The sequence below is a fragment of the Taudactylus pleione genome, unplaced genomic scaffold (assembly GCF_031769625.1).
Source record: "Taudactylus pleione unplaced genomic scaffold, aTauple2 ptg000559l, whole genome shotgun sequence".
Taxonomy (NCBI): domain Eukaryota; kingdom Metazoa; phylum Chordata; class Amphibia; order Anura; family Myobatrachidae; genus Taudactylus; species Taudactylus pleione.
The window spans coordinates 2957015-2979481 of NW_028284961.1; the positions used below are offsets into that span (position 1 = coordinate 2957015).

At 45.9% G+C, this 22467-nt stretch overlaps 1 protein-coding gene across 1 annotated transcript in view; it reads right to left on the bottom strand.

Annotated features, from left to right (window-relative positions):
* Window positions 1–22467, bottom strand: part of LOC148481851 (uncharacterized) — a 63412-nt gene that overhangs the window by 18792 nt on the left and 22153 nt on the right. Inside the window, exon 3 of the mRNA XM_088452927.1 lies at window positions 11660–11733. Coding sequence (XP_088309053.1) covers window positions 11660–11733 — 74 coding nt within the window. The remainder of the gene's footprint in view (window positions 1–11659; window positions 11734–22467) is intronic.

Genomic DNA, 22467 nt, shown 5'->3' on the forward strand with positions numbered 1-22467 from the left:
TTTCAAATCAGCTTCAGTGTCTGCTCCTATTACCACCCCAGGCCCAAAACAAAACCAGAACATCACAGTTTGCACTGGCCTAATGGAATCGGCCACTGGACAGGAGTCTGGAGTGGATTTTTTCCGGTGCATTGCAGGCCGTTTGGAGAACCTGGAAGCTATGCAGCACCAAATGGCCCAGTTCCTGCAAGAAATGACTAAATGACAGGATAACTTACAAACCTCGCTGTCTACCCCTAATATAACAGCAGTTACACCCACTTCTGTGTCTGAAAATATGGGGTATAGGGTATCCCCCCGGTTACACCTTCCTATGCCAAGTAAATTTGATGGTAAACACAAGTTGCTTCGGGGGTTCCTGAATCAGTGTGATATACATTTCACCTTACAGCCTGATAATTTTCCCACTGCAAGAACTAAAGTGGCCTACATTATGTCACTGTTGTCTGGCTCAGCCCTGGATTTGGCTTCCCAACTCTGGGAGCATTCAGATTCTTTGCTAGATAACTATACCAACTTTGTGTCTTCATTCAGGAGGATTTTTGATGAGCCTGGGCGTACTGTATCGGCCTCATCTAGTATTATGTCACTGAAACAAGGAACCCGTCCTGTCAGCCAGTATGCCATACAGTTTCAGAATTTAGCATCAGAGCTCAAGTGGAATGTGGAAGTCCTCACCTCAGAATTTTGGCATGGGCTTTCTGATCGACTGAAGGATGGTCTAGTCACCCATGAGCTACCCTCTAATCTGGACGATATGATATCTCTCTGTAATAAGATCGATGTACGCTTCAGAGAACGTCAAGCTGAAAAGCATAGAACTGATTGGCAAAGGTCATTTACTCCTCCCTCTACTACCTGTCCATCTCCTCCTTCTACAGATGAAGAGCCTATGCAGGTGAATCACACCCATCTCTCCAAAGAGGAACGCCAGAGAAGAATATTAAAAAACCTCTGCCTATACTGTGGAGATGCGGGTCACCTGGTGGCCTCCTGTTACCGTAAATCGTAAAATTCCCGCTCCTAACTGACCCCGGGGACACCAAGTTAGGAGTAATGAGTCCGTCCCCAAACTGTAAAGAGTTTGTGTTAAACCTAGCCTTAGATTTCAAGTCGAAGCCTGTCTTTGTTGCTGCTTTGTTAGATTTTGGAGCAGCTGGAAATTTCATGACTTCCAGTCTAGTTGACAAACTAAGGATTCCTTGTTCTTCTCTCAAGCATTCGATTTCCTTGACCACTGTAGATCAGCGCCGCCTGACTAATGGAGTTGTTACCAAAGAAACTCTGCCAGTTCTGGTTCGTATTGGAGCATTGCATTCTGAGTCTCTGAAATTCCTGGTGATTCCTGAAGCCTCTCAAGACATCATTTTAGGTCTACCCTGGTTATGCCAGCACAATCCCAGAATAGATTGGTGCTCAATGCAAATCTTTTCATGGGGAGCTGACTGTCAAAAATCCTGTCTTCCAAGATACAATCTGTAAGGAAAACAGTCTCATTAACACCACCAGCAATTCCCAAAGAGTATCACATGTTTACCAATTTTTTTTCTCAACAGCAGGCAAATATCTTACCTCCTCACAGAGAATGGGATTGTCCAATCGATTTATTGCCAGACAAAATGCCTCCTTGTGGTCGTACCTATCCTCTATCCTTGCCAGAGACCAAAGCTATGTCCGAATACATCCAGGAGAATTTGAAGAAGGGGTTCATCCATCCTTCCACCTCTCCTGCTGGAGCTAGGTTCTTTTTTGTTGCTAAGAAGGATGGAGGCCTAAGACCACGTATAGACTAACAGGGTCTTAATGATATAATGGTCAAGAATTGATACCCACTTCCTTTAATCACAGAGTTTTCGACAGAGTCAAAGGATCCATCATATTCTCAAAACTAGATTTCCGAGGGGCCTATAATCTCATCCTTATCCGCGCAGGCGACAAATGGAAAACCGCTTTTAATACCAGGGATGGTCATTTTGAATACCTTGTGATGCCCTTCGGATTATGTAATGCCCCTGCTGTCTTTCAGGGATTTGTAAATGAAATTTTTTGGGATTTACTATATATCTCAGTAGTTGTCTATTTGGACGATATATTGATTTTCTCGTCTTCTCCTGAAGAACATCATAAACATGTAAAGGAAGTGTTATCTAGATTAAGAAAGAATCATCTTTACTGCAAACTGGAGAAATGTGTCTTCAGCATTCCCAGTGTGCCATTTCTTGGCTATGTCATCTCTGGTTACAGTCTAGAAATGGACCCCAAGAAGGTTCAGGCAATCCTGGATTGGCCCCGACCTCAAACACTGAAAGCCATGCAGAGATTGCTTGGAGTTGCCAACTATTACAGATGTTTTATAAAGGGATTTTCCTCTTTGTTGGCTCCCATCATGGCCCTGAAGCATAAAGGCGCTAGCCCTACTCTATGGTCCCCTGTGGCAGAGACAGCCATCCACCTGTTGAAGCAAGCGTTTATTTCAGCCCCAGTTCTAAGCCAACCAGATCTGGATAGACCCTTCTTGTTGGAGGTCGATGCATCATCAGAGGCAGTGGGTGCCATCCTATCCCAACGCTACAAAGACAACCGAGTTCACCCTTGTGGATTCTTCTCCAAAAAATTTTCTCCTACAGAGAAAAACTATGCCATAGGGGAACACAAGCTCTTGGCAGTACAGTTGGCAGTAAAGAATGGAGATACCTGTTAGAAGGGGCTAAGTTTCCCTTTACTGTCTTCACCGACCATAGGAACCTCCTCTTCCTCAATAATATCCAGTGTGTAAGTCCTCGCTTGGCCCGGTGGGCAATATTCTTTGCCCGCTTCCAGTTTACTCTGACCTTCCATTCTGGAGCTTTCAATCAAAAAGCAAATGCTTTATCAAGGTCTCTCTCCTGCAACAATGACTCTGAAATTCTGTGCAGTACTCTCGTGCTGGAGTCAAGGGTGTTCGTCACCATACAAATGCAACCACCTTCTGGGAAAACCTTTGTGGCTCCGGAGTTAAGGAAGCAGCTTCTCACCTGGGCACACTCCTCATGCTTTGCTGGCCATTCTGGTACTCGGAAGACTCTGGAGCTCTTGAAGAGAGCCTATTGGTGGCCATCGATGAAAGCTGATGTCATGTACCTCATGTGCCCAGCACAAATCCTTGCATCAAACCCCAGCTGGTGAGTTGTTGCCCCTGCCTATCCCATTGCATCCATGGACGCATTGCTCCATGGACTTTGTGACTGATTTGCCAAGTTCCCAGGGTTATACTACCATCTGGGTCGTGGTAGACTGATTTTCGAAGATGGTCCATTATGTTCCCCTAATGAAACTTCCTACTGCTTCGGATTTGGCTCATCTGTTCGTCCAACATATATTTAGTCTCCACGGACATCCTACAGAAATAGTCTCTGATCGTGGAGCTCAATTCGTGGCAAGGTTTTGGAGGACTCTATGTTCCGTTCTGCAAGTAAAATTAAACTTTTCTACAGCTTACCATCCACAATGTAATGGATCCACAGAGAGGGTTAACCAGGACCTTGAAACCTTCCTAAGGATCTTCATGTCATCCTCTCAAGACAATTGCTCTGAATTATTGCTTTCGACCGAATTTGCACATAATGCTTCCTATCATTTCTCCACAAATCAAACCCCGTTCCAGATTGTATATGGTCTCCAGCCCCGAGTCCCCAAGTTCCAAAGCCTTCCTGCCTTTGATTTTCCAGCTGTGGATGATACTGTACGGAGGTTTGTGTCAAATTGGGCTCAGGTACATGCTGATTTGGAGAAGGCGTCCTCTCGCTACAAATTTCAGGCAGATAAGAAATGGGGAAAGTTCCCTGCATGCAAGTTGGAGATCAGGTTTGGTTGTCTACCCGGAACCTATGGCTCAGAGGACCTCATTCAGAGGCGGACGTTGCGGGCGCTCGGTCATACTCCTCTGATGTTATCTAAACCACGCATGCGCACGTTTAGTTGTGCGCATGTGCGTACGAGCTCTTACGATCCAAAATGCTGTCGAGCGTATGGCTTACGAGCATGAAGAGGCTTCCGGGAGTTGATTGGCATGAAAGGCCGTTTGTGGGTGTTGACGGGGGTGGTGGTCTAAAAACGCAGGCGTTCCTCACCGTTTTCAGGGCATTTTAGGGGCATACACAAATTCCCTGCTACGACCGACATAGAAGGCCGGAAGTAGTAAAACGTCACTCTGCGAGCAGGTTAGAGGCCTGGCTGATCGTGCAGCTTAAGGTTGGGTCAAGCCCCAGATTACAATCGATAATATCGAATGTGACTGATGATATGTTTGATGTTTCTATTTTGTGCCACACAATGCAAACGCCTACTACTCGATTGTTGTAGCTATTAACACTGCTAATTGGCTTGCAATTGATTCTGTTGCGTTTGCATTTGCAAAAAATAAGAATAAATTAATGTCATGGTGATGGCTTTTTATAAGTTTTTTTGTCAGCATGCCAAAATGAATTAAAATTTTTTAAAGACAAATAAATAAAAAAAAAACACTTTAGAACACTAATTACATAATTGACAACAAGCTATTAACAAGCTGATCGATAGCGTATGCAAAAATGACATGTGGGCATCAAGCGGCAGCAAACATCAGAAGAAAATTAACATACATCGATAGGCAACGACTGACAACGATCGACTCGATCATTAGCTGCTATCACTCGTTAGCTAGAGGAGGTGCTTAGTTCATGTATGGGCGTCACTTTGGATACGACCGACCGGCCGTGCGATTACTTTTTTTTAGAGTTTCTCGATCGTTAGGCGTACGACCGAGCGGCCGCAACGACCGCCTCTGAATGAGGTTCAGAGTACCCTCAATGAAGTTTGCTCCACGTTTTATCGGACCCTTCTCCAACATCGAAATAATTAATCCTGTGGCATATCGCCTTCAGCTACCTTCATATTTGAAAGTCCCAAATTCCTTCCACTACTTCTCTTCTCAAACATCTGATCCTGAACAAATTCCGCAAGGTTCATCCTGTTCCTCCTCGTGTTCAGACAGAAAGAGGTGTGGAATTTGACTTCTCCCAGGTCCTGAATTCCCATGTCCGCAGAGGTCGTTTACAGTATCTCCTGGATTGGAAGGGTTACAGCCCAGAGGAATGCTGCTGGACCGATGCCCGAGACATCCTTGCTCCCGCACTCATCAGGAAGTTTCATACTGCCCATTCTGAAAAGCCTGGTGAGTGTCCTGAGGCCACCCATAAGGGGAGGGGGGTACTGTCATAGCCAGGGTTTCTCGGAATGGTGGTCGCCAGGTGATACCTGTGAGGATGCTGTGGCGGGGGCATCTGGCAGTGGTGCTGGTGCCTGGCGGGGAGCATTGGCTGTGCGTGGTCCTGTTTGGGCATATTGTCACTCTGTGCTGGGTAGACCTGGCAGTGCTTCCGTTCCACTCTGGCATAGGCGCCGCCTTCTTGCTTTCAGCCATGTGACCTAGTCGGCCACTCCTGGTTTGTCACATGCTCACTCTCTGATCAGTCACGGCTTAGCACTGGGTATTTAGGGGAGTTCAGTGCTCCTTTGCATTGCCAGTGCAATGTGTTTCCTGCTCCATACCCTGCTGGAATCCCCTGCCTCCTCCTATTGTCTCTTCCTTGCCTGAGTACCTGTGTCAGCTGTTACCCTGCACCCTGCCTCCACTTGCAAATCCCCTGGACATTATTATTCACTTCAGCCTGCCATTCACTTCAGCCTGCAATTCACTTCAGCCTGCCATTTACTTCAGCCTGCAATCCATTTCAGCCTTAATTCACTTCAGCCTGTAATTCATTTCAGCCTCACAAGACCTGGAATACTGGACTGCCTTCTGTTATCACTACCTGGACTTAACCAAGACTTTCTGTTTTGCCACATTCATGTCTGTTAAACCACTCATTAAAAACTCCACATTTATTTTCAAATCTGCTTCAGTGTCTGCTCCTATTACCACCCCGGGTCCACAACAAAACCAGAACCTCACACTACTATGCAGAAAAAGCCTGGATACAGTGACCGGATCCACCCACAGCGGCAGAGAAATGCATTGAAGTACACTACCTGCTGTGCAGCGGCTTGGTGAGTCACATTACTAGCAGCTGGGTAGGTGAGTGTGGCACGCCAGCCATAAAGCACCAGTTATTCACAGTCACAGTCTGTCCATGTGTGTATGCAAAAAGTGTATGGGGCTGGGAGCCCAGGGAATGTAGTGCAGTTTTAATGGAAGCCAACTGATATAGATTCAGGGCGTGTTCGACCAGTGCGGTCACACAGGGGCACCACCCGTAGAGGGTGCACCCCTCCCTAGCATCCCGATTTCAGCGGGACAGTACTGTCCCGCTGTTACACTCATGGGCTGAAGTGGCCCGTGGGTGGTCAAATGAGGAGTTTGGGGACCCCCACCACCATAGTTGTGTGGAGGTGCCGGACCCCCAAAGTGTGAATGGATGCAGCGCGCATGCGTGTGGCATCCATTCACTGATCGGAGAGGGCTGGGGGAAGCCCAGCCAGTGATGGAGTGCTGAGCTTTACCACCAGCCTGATGTTGTTTGAAGGCATGATATGGTAATTAGGCTACACCCCAAAATTTGTGTGCGATGTATAGGGCACTTTGCTAAGGGCCGGCACAGGGTGCTCCCACCCCTGGAGCCGGCCCTGTATAGATTGCTGAGAATCTGTCTTGCAAGAGAGAGTTAATTAAGCCTGCTATTTCTTTCCACAAAGTGGAAAAGCAGAGTAATATGGAGGAAATGATGAAAGTGTTTGCTGAATTGGTTGCAGGGCAGCAGGCTCTAGCTGCTGGGCAACAAACTGAAATTCAGTTATTACATGCAGAGTTAACTGAAATGAGGAAAGGTGGGCATGAGCAAGAGGTGTTACAGAAGCTTATCCCATCTGATGACATTGAAGCTTTTCTGTGCACCTTTGAGCATTCTGCTGCATGTTTAATATGGCTTGAGGAGAAGTGGGCTGCCAGACTTGCTCCCTGTCTCACAGGGGTACCTCAGAGAGCATATGTTGATTTAAACGTGACTGAAGCAAACTCCTATCCATGCCTGAAAAAGGCCATACTCAGCAGAGTTGGAGTGAATGGCCCTAGCAAAGCTCAGGGGCTTCAGGAATGGTGGCTGAACTCATCTGAGCTGCGAAGGGTCCAGCTGGCTAAATTAGCCAGGCTAAGACATGGTTGCAGCCAGATAAAAACTGTGCTCAGCGTATAGTAGAGCTGGTGGCTTTGGACCATGCTTTGAGAGTACTAGCCATGTAGTGCAACAGTGGGCCCTGCAGACTGATCCTCAAATGTTTGAGAAGTTAATGGTGGTGATTGAATGGTACATGACTTTTGGGAAGTTGAACAAAGCCATGCAAGGGTTCCAGCCAGTACCCAAGCCTAGAATCCAGGTCTCAGCTGTTAAAGCCAACAACCCAGCTCCAGCTGTGTGTTTTGACTGCACCAAGCCTGGTCATTTACGTCGCGACTGCCCAAAGCAGGGCGAGCCGATGGACTGCACTACTGGAAAAACAACTCGACCAGTGGTCAGCTTGGGTGCTGGAAGCACTTCCCCAGCGCAAACCACCTAGTTTCATTTTATAGCGTGATTTGAAGGCAAGGAGGTCTGGGCCTTAGTGGATACTGGCAACAAATTGACCATCATCTCTGCCAACCTGGTTCCACCTGGGGCTGATCAGGTGCTACCCCCAGTAAAAATTATATGTGTACATGGGGATGTAGAAGAATGCCTCCGAGTGCACCTCCCGATAGTGATAAAAGGGTGATCTTTGAAGGTGGTAGCCGTAATAGCCACCGGAACACCCTACCCATTGATCTTAGGTTGGGACTTTCCATTATTACAAGAGGTGGTTACGTGACATGATGATAGCAGAAGGTTCATGTCAGAGGTGTCCCTGGAGCCAAGCTCTGCTGTGTCCCAAATTTTGGTGGCTGTAACACCCTCCTTTGCCAGTGAGAAGCAGGTGTTTGGCCAAGACCAACAGAATGATGGGAACTTGATAAATGCATTTAAAAATGTTGTAGAGATAAATGGTAGAGTAATCACAGCTTTACCAGCAGAAGGTGTATCATACCTTGCATTGAAAAATGATTTGTAATATTGTGTAACATATTTGCAGGGTAAGAGAGTAGACCAATTGTTGGTTCCCCGGAAACACGATCAGTTGGTGTTGAGGGCAGCTCTAACATACCTGTGGGGTGGCCATGTGGGGGAGGAGAAAACTCTAAAGCATATTCAGTTAAGATTCTTCTGGCCCAGCATTCATGCAGCAGTAAAAAAGTATTGTCAGGAATGTCCAGTGTGTCAATGGACAGCACCCTGGCCAGGGTTTCGGGCACTCTTGGTTCCCATTCCTGTCATTTCTGTACCATTTGAGAGAATTGGATATGGATTGATGGTGCTAGTGGAAAAATCTGCTCATGGGCATCAATACATATTAGTGGTAGTAAATTATGCCACAAGGTACCCGTGGCCATCCCGCTACATAACATGAATCTACCACTATTGCCCAGGAGTTATTGATGCTATATACCCATCTGGGATTACCAAAAGAGGTTCTGACAGACAGGGGTGTATCTAGAGGCCTGTGCTCCCCTGGCAAAATAAGGGACTGGTGCCCCCCTCCCCTTCTACGACAGTGAAGCAGCTGTGGAGTGGATGGAGCTGGCTACAACAACCCACACTGGAGGGGGGGCTTGGGGGCTACGAGCATGCTGCAGCATACACTGCTGTGGAGTGGAGGGGGCTGGCTACAGCGGCAGCCCACACTGCAGGGGTGGGTGGGGGGGGTTGGAGGTGACTGCTGAGAGGTGAGGAGCAGGATTGGAAATGAGGCCACTCTGCAGTTTTGATTTGTCCGGTCCTACCTAATACAGACACTACTGTTATTAAACAGGTGACTGGGCGGGCGGTAATCGCCCCCCTCCACTTCTCTCCCCTCCCTCATCATCTTGTTAACTCATCAGCAGCATAGACTTTTGACAGGCAGTATCGGGTTCAGGTGGCCCACCGGCGCCCCCACCCCCCTTGGCCGGGTGCCCCTGGTGAGTGCCATCCTGGCCAATAGGAAGATACACACCTGCTGACAGATAAAGGTACCCCTTTTGTATCTAAATTGATTAAAGATTTGTGTCGACTGTAAAGGGTAAATAGTATTACCACCTCCATCTATCACAACAAATGGATGGCCTAATGCAGTGGTGGCAAATCCTGGCACTCCAGCTGCTGTGGGTCTACATATCCCAGCATGCCCTGCCACAGTTTTAGCACTTCCTAATAGCAAAACCATGGCAGTTGGGATATGTAGTTCCACAGCAGCTGGAGTGCCAGGGTTCACCACCACTGGCCACTGGCCACTGACAACCACTGGCCTAGTGGAACACTTTAATCAGACACTTAAACAAATGATAAAGAGGACGGTGTCACAAGAAAAGCGAGATTGGGATCTTCTCCTGCCTTATTTGATGTTTGCAGTTGGTGGAGAATCTAGCAAAAAGCTAGTATCTCACCACTCATGATTTGACAAAAGGGTATTGGCAGATAACTTTGACTGAAGCTGCTAAAGCAAAAACAGCCTGCTCTAGCTGCATGGAAGGATTTGAGGCATACCTTTTGTGCAGAACCTTTTTTGCAGCGCTCCTGATTTCAAGAACCAATATATATTGCAGACAGATGCCTCAGGTACAGGATTGGGGGCAGTCCTTTACCAAGTGGTAGAAGGGGAAGAGAAACCCATCCTCTACCTCAGATCATGCCCCTTACAGTGGATGCACACAAACAAAGAAGTGTAACCCGCTGGTTTTTGTCTTTGCAGCAATTTAACTTTGAGGTGCAGCATCGTTCGGGGGAAACAGCACCTCAATGCTGATGCCCTTTCCAGAAAATTTGTTGGGCCCAATCCTCCAAACAACCCTATGGTGAAGCTAGAGAAGGAAGAGGAAGAGGGTGCAATGGCGAACTTTGGAAAAAGATAGAGAGTTGTGTGCCTGATCGGATGGCACAAATAGATGTGGGCGAGGCAGGTAGCTCGCCTATAAGTTTCTTAGCTTCACGAGGGTGGTTGAAGCTAAGGAGTTAGGAGTGTGACAGGGTCAGCATAATTCCACATGAAGTGAATGTGGAATGTCCAGATATCCCAGGTTTGGCAGAGCAAAGGCAGTAGGACTGAAGGATCCAGTTCAGGTATTGCCTCAATCAGAGTCTGGGAAGGCAGCTGATTACAGACACCTGTTTCAGGCTGGTAAAAGAGCTGCAGAGACACTGTAAAACTGATCCTGATGGTTAAGTAGACGCCCAGGTTATAGGCCCTGGGGGGTGACTAGTGTTAGGGATCCTGGACCTGTGAGTCCACTAAAATAATTTTATTACTGTTTGGAAGAATATGTGCACCAGCTTCTAACATCTTGCCTGCGAAACTGCAATGTCCTGTATAGCTGCCTGTGGTGAGGAAATAAAGCTTCTGTTGGATTTTGCCCGGTATATGTGATTTTTGTCACAATATATAGGACTGTCCACACACTGGGCAGTCCTTCAGAAGACCTGTGGACGGAGATTCAGGCAACATATATCTGGTATACAATGTTGGGGGCGGAGCTGAGCATTAGTTGGGGATGCAACACAGGATGGACATTTCAGACAGGGCATTAGGCGGACAGGGCAGATTGGGCATTGATTCCGGCAGCCAATAGAAAGGATGAGGCTTCAGACTGGTGGTGACAGTAAAAAGTTTTATTTTCCTGTCTGCACTGCAGTGGGTCCTGTGGGCTTATTTTCATTCGGAGGCCTGGAGCTGTAGCTCCAACCACCATATTGTTAATTCAGTCCTGTACTTATGTCCAGAGCTGTCATAATTTCTATCTGGACTTGTACCCATTCCATGATGGGTGTAAAGGATTCATTTGAAACAGGCATCCAATGTTGTGTCTGCATGGAAGCCAGGTGACACAATGATAATACACCCAATGGCATGAGACGAAAAAATTCCATGTGATTGCATGGTAGAGAGTTACCACCTTGAAATGCTCATTTCATGGATAGTGTGGTCTGATAATGGATAGATCAATCCGTTTGCACTAGCAGATGGCTGATTTTTGCGTTCTGCTCATGCTGCACTGCGATCGCAGTATTCACGCTGACCAATTGCAGACCAATCACAGAGCGATTGACAGGAAGTGAGCATTTGGGGGTGTTGACAAGGGGGTGGTCAGTGAAATGCTGGTGTGTCAGTGCATTTGAACGCTGTTACAGGGGCGTACATAAATTAGCCATTGCGATGGCATAAGCAACCTGAGCTCTCACTGTGTACTGGAAGGTTAGCAATCTCTGAATAAGGTCTGTCCTTGTGCAGGTGTGCGTGAGGCTCCGATGTTACCGATGGTCTTGCAGACTTGCAAAGTATTACAGATGTGAGTAGAGGGAAGTGGGCATCCTTATGTTAGGCTGTGACGGCATAGCGATCGCAGATATTAGCATATTTTCTAAGTGAGACTGTGTGCATAATCGCAGCTACAATCGCAGTTGTGATCTGTAATGAATCAGGCCCTATGTCATATATGTATATACTTTTTTTAATATTTTACTTTTAGTTTGAGCTGAATAATATAATAACAATAATAATATTAATAATAATAATATATTTACTAGTCTAATCATGTGCTTACCTGTCAGCTCTTTGGCCTCGTAGAGCAGGTCCTTTAATTCCTCTGCATCTGGATTAGAGAGTCCTTTCTTCACACTAGAAAAGGGTCACAACATTATTATACTATTACATCATCACAATCATGAAATAGAAAACACCAGTCACTTAAACAATGATGTAAAATATTTTATACTAGTGACCTGCCCCGGCTTTGCACAGTAGCAATTTCATCTCACCACAGCCCCCCTGCACCTGATAACAATGTGCGCCATGTCACCACCATCCTCACCATCTCACAACAGCGTAATTCTTCTCACTCCTGACCCCTGCATCTCGCCAGTGTCACCACCAGGGTCGGTTCTAGACATTGTGGAGCTCAGGACGAAAGTTCCCAGTTGCGCCCCCCCCAAAAAAAAAAAAGAAAGAAAGAAAGAAATAACTTTTTTAGATGACGTTCCTCTGCACTCCCCGAGTATTAATGCCCCCTATAGTAGTTCCCCCAGTAGTAATTCTCCCCAGTAGTAATCCCCCCATTAGTATTGCCCCCTATAGTAGTGCCCACAGTAGTAATGCCCCATTAGTGATGCTCCCAAGTAGTAATCCCCCAAATTAGTAATGCCCCCTATAGTAGTGCCCACAGTAGTAATGCCCCATTAGTAATGCTCCACAGTAGTAATCCCCTATCAGTAATGCCCCCTATAGTAGTGCCCACAGTAGTGATGCCCCCATTAGTAATGCTCCCATTAGTAATGCCCCCTATAATAGTGCCCCCATTAGTAATGCTCCCATTAGTATTGCCCCCTATAGTAGTGCCCACTGTAGTAATGCCCCAGTAGTAATGCCCCCTATAGTAGTGCTCCCAGTAGTAATGCCCACATTACTAGTACCCCCAGTGGTAGTACCCCCCAGTAGTAATGCCCCATATAGTTATGCCCCCTAGTAGTAATGCCCCTATAATCATGCCCCCAGTAGTAATGCCCCATTAGTCGTGCCCACAGTGCTGGTACATCTGGAGAAAAAAAAACAATACTTAGCTTTAACCCCGTTCCTGCTTCCGCTGCTGTCCCGTCCGACCGCGGCTCCACGGATCTATGGGAGAGACGTCATGATGTCATGATGTCCCTCCCATCGTGCTCTCTGCTGGAGCCAGAGCTCAGGAGTGAGCTCTGGCTCCTCGCATCTATGGGAGAGACGTCATCACGTCCTTCCCATAGTGCTCTCTGCCAGAAGCCAGAGCTCTAGCTTTCAGCTGCCACTGCAGGGAGGGAGCCGTGTGCCCTCTGATAACAAATATCAGCAGTCGCCCAGCAAATGGAGCCTCCCTGCGGTGGCTAGCGGGGGGGACCAGCGTGTTTTTTTTTTGTGGGATATTTTTTTCACTTGGGGACTCAGTGGCGCCCTCTAGGGGCCGGCACTATGGGCGACTGCCCTGTTAGCCCACCCCTAGAACCGTCACTGGTCACCACTATAGTAATTGAGCCTGGTTGTTAGGATCTGAGTTCGTTGTGGACCCGGGTAGTAACAGGAGCAGACACCTGAACAGACTTAGGGGTCTATGTATTAAGCAGTGATAAGTGACAGAGTGAAAAGTGATAAGTCTGTGATAAGTGCCAGCCAATCAGTTCCCAACTGTGATTTTTCAAACACAGCCTGTGAGATGACAGTTGGGAGCTGATTGGCTGGCACTTATCACAGACTTATCACTTTTCACTCTGTCACTTATCACTGCTTAGTACATAGACCCCTTAAACTGAAAAGTGTTTTTTTTAATGGGTGAACTTGAAGACATGTACACTGATAATATAAAGTCCTGAATATAAATGGGGAGGTGATGACTAGAAACTGAAGTGAAGCAAAGTGGGTAACGTCCAGGTAGTGACAGAAATAATAAAAAGTCTTTGTAATCCAAATGGTTACTGCGAGGCTGCAGACAGGATATCAGGTTACAAATTGATACTGGTGTGATGAAATCCAGAGAGGTTATGGAGTAGTTGAATAACTGATGAGTAGCACTGAGATGGCTCAGTGTACAAACTGGATTAGCTGCAGAGAGCTAGGTAAGTGGAGGCAGTGTGGGTACAGGGTTAACTGCACTCTCACGTCTTTTGGCAGGGAGAGGGTTAATAGAAGGTGAAGGGTGGTTCCAGCAGGAGACTGGGAGCAGGCAGAGTGATGCATGCTGCTTGTAAGCTGGGATCCAGCAAGAGCACAGGCGAGCATGGAACAGACAGGTCTCAGGAGCACAGGAACTCTCTCACAGCATGCGCTGTGAAACATGTTGCACTGGCAACTATGGGGAGTTCTGAACTCCCTTAAGTATCAGTGCAGGGTCGTGAATGGTCGGAGAGTGCATGTGACATGCCAGGATTGGAGCAACTAAGTCACATGATCAGAAAAAAGATGGTGGCGCCCATGCCAGAACAAAATGGAAATACCACCAGACTTACCTCAACCAGAATGACACAGTGCCTGCGGAACACCTCGCACAGTCAACGCCTGCCACTAGACACCAGCTCCTCCGCCGGAAGGACCATGCCACAGTGCCCTCACAGGTAATACCTGTTGTCCCCTATGCTGGACAACCCTGGTCATGACACTGGTAAGCTGTTGATGACTTGGCACCTATTTCTGATTTTTGAGTTGCATAGGTGTCACCATGTTGGACTAATCACCTAACTCCAGTTATTCCCAATCACAAAGAGATTAGTTTCCACCTGATCAGAGTCACTAATGACTGATCAGAGCATCCTATCCGCATCCGCTCATTGGCATTACCAATTTCTGGTTCCAGTAGCAGCTTTGTTTTCTGATTCCTGGTTGTTTGCTGTATCTACCATGTTGTGAGTTCTGAGCTCATCGTTTCCTGTTTCCAGCTACAGCTTTTCCTAGCTCCTATCTGTTGGCAAACCATTGCAGATTCCATACTGCTAATCATCTCCAGGCTGTTTAACAGTTCCTAGATAGTTAATTACCTCCAGCTTGTTAAGCCTGTGCAGATAACGACTGGTGTCCTGTGTAGTTTCCAAACTGCTATTGATCTCCAGTTTGCAAAACCTGTACAGATATCCACTGCTGTCCTGTGCTGATCGCAGGCTGCTAATTATTTGCATATCCATCACTACCACTCTTAACCTGCAGAGTATGCAACCTATACTGTGTATACCACCCATCACCTGCAGGGTGTCAACCCAAAATTTATCAATGTGTTCAGTTATTTCTCTAGCAATGCATGCTCATGTAACATCTGATTGCAATCTCCTCCAGCAAGTGCCTGCATCTATTGCAGGGCAGGATCATTCACAGCTTCAGTGCCTCATTTTGATTCCCAATCTGTTCTGATTAGAGATGTGTGTCAACACCATGTTTTGGTTTTGATTTTGGATCTGTATCTCCTTCGTGTTTTTGATCTGGATTTGCCAAAACTGCCCTTCTGTGTTTTGTTTTTGGTTTTGGATCTGTATTATTTTTCTAAAAAAATCATAAAAACAGCTGAAATCACATCATTTGGGCCTGTTTTTGTTCCTATAGTATTATTAACATCAATAACATTTATTTCCAGTCATTTCCAGTCAATTTTAAACACCTCACAGTTCACAATATTGATTTCATCCAGTTTAGGTCAACAAGTTGCATCCAGCTAGCTGGCTGACTAAGCTAAGCGACAGCAGAGGGTGTCAAAAATATGTGGCAGTTCAGCTTACAACATGGCACAGAGTGGCACTGCAGTGGTAAACAGGATGACAGATTAATAAAATATACGACCTCATAGGAAGTTTAAAAACCAATAATGTTTTCATTAATCAAGAACTAGGACAGAGGACTGAGGGATATGAAGTATATTTTTTAGTTGAAGACAGGGAAGGGACGGAAGGATTGATTAGTTTGCAAATGTATTCATTTTAATGTTTTGATTCTGAAGAAAATTTATGAGAGAGGATCAATGTAGGATCAAGTTCTTCAGTTCCTGAAAGACATTTTTGATCTGGAGGAGGTTTTTTATACATCTAATAAAAATGCGGTGGCCTTGGTTGTGGAGGTGCTGCTAATAGTACACACTGTAAACAGACACTTACATTGTGCTCACAGAATTTGTTGGGGATAATGGGACCAAGACTTGCTGTTTACATTAGAGGAAAGCAGCCTGTAGTTCTCCAGCTAAACTACAAATCTAAGCATTCATGCTGTTTGCCAGGCCTACTGGAAGTTTGTCAACAACAGCTGGTATGCCTCAGATTACCTCAGCCTGCTTTATGCTCTGTATGTAACATGTAAATATGTATGTATGTGACCAATATACACAACTAATTTTTGTAATAAACATATTTGAACTTTATTGCAGACATCCTGACAGGAAGATGTTCTGTGCTGCTGCTCATATTTCTGGTCTTTCGCATGACACCCACCATCATTCTACATTATCCAGTTATTCCACCTAGAGTGACCTGCATATAAAGGAGGCAGGCATTTTTTGAACTTAACCATTATTTACAACAACCTATCAATCCACCAGCTTCCTAGGGCAACCATTTGGGTTTTGGGGGGAAAGGGACAAATAAAAAAATGAGGTCAATTTGAAGATCTACCATGTTTTGCCCACCCCATCAACTTGGTGGTTCAGATTTTTTTTAAAATATGAAAGGGCCATAAAGGGGATGCTGTCTATGGCCATAAAAAATCTCTGGACATTTTTGGGATTCATCAACCACATGAAGATGTAAGCGGTTTTGGCAGTGTGACTTCCAACATGGCACATCAGGTTTAAATGTTTTTATTAATCAAGAGGCCTGAGGGAGATGGAGTATGTATGTAGTTGAAGGCATGGAAAGGAAGGGTTGATTCGTAGTAAATATCCTTTATTTTTTTGTTTCCAAAGCAAATTTATGAGGGAGAAGGGGAAAGCATGGGTGAACAATATGTCCCATGTTTTGCACACAAAATCAACTTGGTGGTTCAGAATATTTTTTACAATTAAAGGAACATTCAGGAGATGCTGTCTGTTTCCATAAACATTTCTGGACATTTTCGGCATTCAGCAACTGCATGTTGAAGATTTCAGCGGCTGTGGCAGTTCAACTTTCAATGTGGCACATCAGGAAACAAATGTTTTTATTAACGAGGAGGCCTGAGGAAGTTGGAGTATCTATGTAATTGAAGGCAGGAAAAGGAAGGTTTGATTCGTAGTACTGTAAGTTTAATTTTCTTAGATTCCAAAGCAAATTTATGAGGGAAAATGGGAGGCATTTACAAAAAATATTTTAATCATTTACATCAGTCAGTTAAGCTCTTTGGTGGTTCCACATTTTTTTTTTAAATGAAAGGGGCATGCAGGAGATGCTGTCTGTGGCCATAAACATTTATGGCCTTTTTGGCATTCAGCAACCACATGTCAAAAATGTTGGCAGCTGTGGAAGTAGGAAAGAGAATGGCACTGCAGTGGCTGACAGGATGGCATTTTTATAAACTATAGCAATAATGTTTATCATCTACACAAAAATACACTCAGCAATGCCCCAAACAGCACATCATGCAAAGAAAAGTGGTGCAAGATGGAACTGTCCTTGGGCCTTTCCACCGACGGGAGTGATGCCAGTGTCGCACCTGCCAGTGGTTGAAGTGGGAATTTTGAAGTGAGGTTATGGAGATACACTGTGTGTGTAATGGAAAATGGGCATTGTCATGTGTCATGATGGGTGTTGCTACATTTTGTGAGGGGTGTGGCCACTCAAAATGGGGATGTGTCATTCATCTATCTCTCACACTTTGCACCTCTCACTATGTCCTTTCCTTTCTCGCCTCTGCATCTCACTTCCTCCCCTCTCTTTGTAACCTCCTGCATCTCTTTCTCTGCTTGCTTCCTTTTTTCATCCCTTGCACCTCTTACTCTCTCCTTCCCTCTCTCACTCCCTGCACTTCTCACTACCTATAGACTGTCAATGAACGCTATAGACAGGTCATACACTGCCTTTAGTATGTAAATCTGATGGTTTATGTACAAATGAGATGTTTTGGATCTGCTGTGGCAATTTGGAGAACACCAGGACCTTTCTACATATTGGGAGCGTGTTGCCCCATTTTGTAGCTATGTCAACCCCAGGGTCTGTGTCATCAGAAGCAAACTTCCTAGATCCGACTATCCTGTTCCAATGGTCATGCTGCATAAGCTTCAGCTTACGCAACCTGGTCAGGGGCAGTGGCCATCGCAATGGATAGTCACGATGGTGATCTGAGGCAGCATCTACGGATGCTGCACTGGGATGGCAACTGCTTGCAGAAGAAGTCCATTTCCTACAGATTCCTGCTACTTCATTTGTATTTTACCTGGACGGTATTGCACAGCCGCTTCATTGTGGTAGTGCAACTCTGTCCATATCTGAATCAGGCCCTTTATGCGCAGCATATGAAATCCACCAATGCAATTGTACAAATATAAGCTGTGTCACAGATCAAGATATGATTATTCAATGAATTGACCCTTTAGCTGAATTGTAAGCAGACCCAGCAGTATGTTTTTGATTAAAACTTACTCAGTGATGCTACTGACCTTGACAGTGGACATCAGAGGGATCTCTTGCTCAGACGGTGAGGAGCTCCTCTCATCAGCTTTTCAAAAGTGGTTCTGTATGAGGGGGAGGTGCTCCAATCAGCACACCTGCCTGTTTCCTCATGTGCAGTGGCGGCAAGTATGTGCATGGATACCAACGGAGGGCTCTGGGAATGAGGTACTTGTCGCTTGAGTCCTCATACTCCTCATTAATCTTGTTTTAGCTATTTGTAGGGGGGCATTGTGTGTCATTTGATGATACACACCAGTGCATGCCGCCAGTCAGCTAATTGCCAAGAGTTAGCTCTGGGCCCCACAGTAGATGGAGGGGCTTGTAGTCAATCAGGAACATTCTGGATGGAAGAGGTTCATAACAGGTCGGGTAGGGTTAAGAGGTGTGCCTGCAGGCTGGCGGGTTTGGGACATGGGTGGAGGCGGAGGTGGAGCTGCAGTGGCCAGATAAATTTTATCTGTGCTGTGACAGCACTGACTGTACCTGACAGCCGGAAGTCATGTGGAGAGGAACCTTCCCGGCTGTCAGGTATATGCGTGTAGAGCACATTAACAAACTACAAAGTGGCCTCGAGTGTGCTTGTGCAGCAGAGTCCTATGTTACAATGGGGCTTACACAGGATCATAAGATAGCAAACCCCCTTAGTGTAATTAAGCAGCAGCTGTTCTGCTACACAAAGCAGAATGTCCCTGGTGATTAAAATCAGCCGGGACCAAAAGCTGTGTAACCTGACTCTGCCCCTCCCCCTCTGCTCAACCCACCCCTGCTGCGTTAGTGCAGACTGAGCCAGCTGCTCAAACACTCACTGCGGCTGGCTTTAGGTAGGGTTTGTATTAGGGGCTGTCCTGCTTTGACTGACTGTCAGAGCAGTGTCCGGGTAGTGGCCTACGCCCTGAGCTCTGCTGTCCTGCTGAAAAAAAACCCTTTGACGGAGCACAGCACACCACTGCACACTCCTGGATGGGCAACACATCCCCCTGCTGGACAGAGCACAGGACAACTCTGCACACCCCTGGATTGGAAAACACAGCATAGCACTGCCCGGGACTCAGCAAGGAAATGGCACCAATCACCACAGAGAGGGGCTTATATACAATCCAAAACCTGAGAGAAACTGACACAGGATTGAGGACTTTTTGCCTCGTTTTTGAATCCTTGTAAGGCGGGAAAACCATAGCCGGACTCGGATCCGAATCAGAATAGCAATGTTCGGAAGAGTGTAAGACCACCTAATTTTGGGTCTGATTCAGCACAGATAACTATTGCGCTCACGGCTGCAAATATGAATGCAGAAATGCTGTGAAAATATGCTAAAGCCTGCAATGCAGAGCCATTGCAGGCCAACATAAATACTTGTCTTGCTGCCAAGTAGCAAATTGCTTAAGTTTTAAGTGTTTGAATACAGTACATGAGACTGTGAGTTTGAGCCCCCTGCATGGCCTGCCCAAACCAGGCAGCTTCTATCTACCACCACACCCTCACCTCCACCTAATCTATCCTTTTCCACTGGCATCTTCTCTTCATCCTTTAACATGCTCTTATCTCTCCCATTCTTAAAAAATCCAATCTTTACCCCAATTCACTCTCAAACTACAACCTGATTTGTCTTCTTCCCTTTACCTCCAAAATACTTGAGCAGCTTGTCTACAATCATCTCACCAGCTACCTTTCTGACAACACCCACCTCAACCTTCTCTAATCTGGCTTTCGTCTCCCCCACTCCCCTGAAAGTGCCTTAAACAAAGTCACCAATGATCTTTACTTGACCAAATCCTGGACCTCTTTGCAGCCTTTGACAATGTTCATCATCCTCTCCTACTACGCATACATCTTGCTCCTCTTTCCCCCATCAATTTTTCTTTGCCCCTCTGCTTATTTCTCTGTGCACCTCCTCCCTGGATGAACTTATCAGTTTCTTCAGCCTCCAGGATCACCTATCCTCTCCTAATATCTCCCCTTCCCCCCTCTTCTTCCTCTGTCCAGTTGCCTCTCCCCTATCTTCTCCTGGATATCCTCACAGTGTCTCAAAGTTAACATGGCCAAAACAGAACTCATCGTCTTCCCGCTGTCTAGAGTTTCTTACCCAGATGCATGGAGTCTGAAATGTATTGAAAATGTATTGAGTGTTCCTGGGCAGTGACTGTGAGGTACTGTAGCTATTTAGACATATGGAGTAGTGCCATCCATGGGAGTATTATTGGAGTCTCACAGAAATAATTGCAAACTCAGAAGCTTAATCACTCATTTTGGAGGCCATACTCTGAAGGAGATTCTGTACCCAGCATGGGGCGACTGATGGTGTAATACTCTGCTATGTGAGGTATTATGTAAGACATTGCATGAATTTGTCATTTCACAGACTGCCCACAATTCCCAGCAGTCTCTGCAGCAGGTCAGGGGGAGGTCACATGAGCAGTGTCAGGTGGTCAGAGATGTGACAGTTGGAGGCAGTGGTTGGTCAGGGCAGATACATGCTGTCAGGATGCGTTCTGAGGGCGGCCATTCCAGGGAGTCCTGAGGTTATGGTCCAGAGGCAGTATATGTGCTTTGGAAAAGCCGCTGGACACCTCTGATATGCAGAGAATGTCATATCCTATTAACCCCTGAACAGCCCCCTAGACCTCAGACAGTCTGGAGCCGTAGTATCTGTGGAGGAAGTTCTCTGTGAGTGACAGGAGCAGAGGTAATAGCCGGTCTGGTAGCAGACCTGGGGGCACGGATGGGTGACAGACAGCAACTGGCACACTGCGTAAAGACTATTCAGCAGTTCAAAGTGCAGCCTCTATTTAAGTAGACTTAACTATATCATAGCAACCCCTAAGACTTCCCTTCAGGGACATTTCAGGGACATTTCAGGAAGATTGTTCTAGCAGCCATTTTAGGTCATCTTCCTTTGGTTTGTTCCCCGGCCACCCTCCCTGTTTTTTCGATTTCTAAGTGGAGTCAGCTTTGGCGATTGGTGGGAAAGAACGGTTGCAGTCACCATCTGTCTATGGAGCTTCAGGTGCTTTCCCTCCCCAATACATGGCTTAGGCTGATTCTTCCCTACTGGGGTCAGCGGTACCATCGCTCCAGGTGAGCTCATGTTTAATTTTACCTCCTGCATATAAAATGCACTCCGTTTTAACTAGCGGCGAAAAGTTGGAATCCACGAAAAAGTATCGCCGATTGTGACTTTTCTCCATGCGGAAACATCTCCATATTCAAAACAAAATAGTTTTTGCGTACGCGAAAACGCAAGGCAATGTAATAGGCAAAAATGATTTGCATCGGAATAGTTTGAGAGAAAAAGTGCAAAATTGCTAATTTGGGGTGCAAGGGTGGGGAATTCACTCAGCACCCTTGGAACAGCCCCCAAAAGGATAACTGCATCAAAAAACCCTAAAAAATAATATTAATACCCCAAAAAAGTACTTTGAAAATGGGGGCGACAAAGTGCAAAGTGGGGGTACAAACTTGAAAACTAACAAAATAGACTTTTGGGTGGTCTGCAAGTATGGCTAAGGTGTTTTTTGGATTGCAGATGTCTGCTTGAGGTACGTTTTTATCACTTTATAAAACGTCACTTTAGCGACTTTACCACATGTTTGCACATAGTTTCAAGTACCACAAATTTGATAGGACAACTTATTTTTACAAAAAAAAACTGCTTAATGCGATTCTTCAGCACTTCTTTAAAAGCGCTAATTAGAGGCAATTGCCAGTACTTAAGTACCCCAAATAGCTTGATTAGGCCTATTCGGGGGCATCTACATTGATCCCCAATGTTAGTGCATCTAGTTGGGGGTGTCAGGCTGATTTCACCCATTCTGACAGCACTTTTTGCATGGTTCACGGTTGTGTTTTCATGCCTTTTGGATTTGAATATGGCGAAAAGGGGGCACACACTTTGTCTACAATAACACTGCTTAGTAAATAGACCCCCTTCTGAAAAACATTACATTTTGGGTTTGGGTAATGGTATTTATACACTTTGAAAAAAAAACATAAATAAGAGTATTTACACACTTAAAAATGTGTTTATAACTTTGGCCCTGATTCAGACCCACTCGCAAGCGGGCGCACGTACGTTAGGCGTACGTACAAAAATATTTAAATTCAATGGCTCGCTCGTTTTTTCGTTCGCATCTAAAAGTCCTCCCTAAACTCTGACGACCCCTCCTCTAACTAACGAGCGTACGAAATAGCGAGCGTACATCCCCGAAATGGCTTGAAGGGAACGCACGCACAAGTATAAACAGGAAGTGGCCTTGTCAGATGTCGATTACCTGCTCCT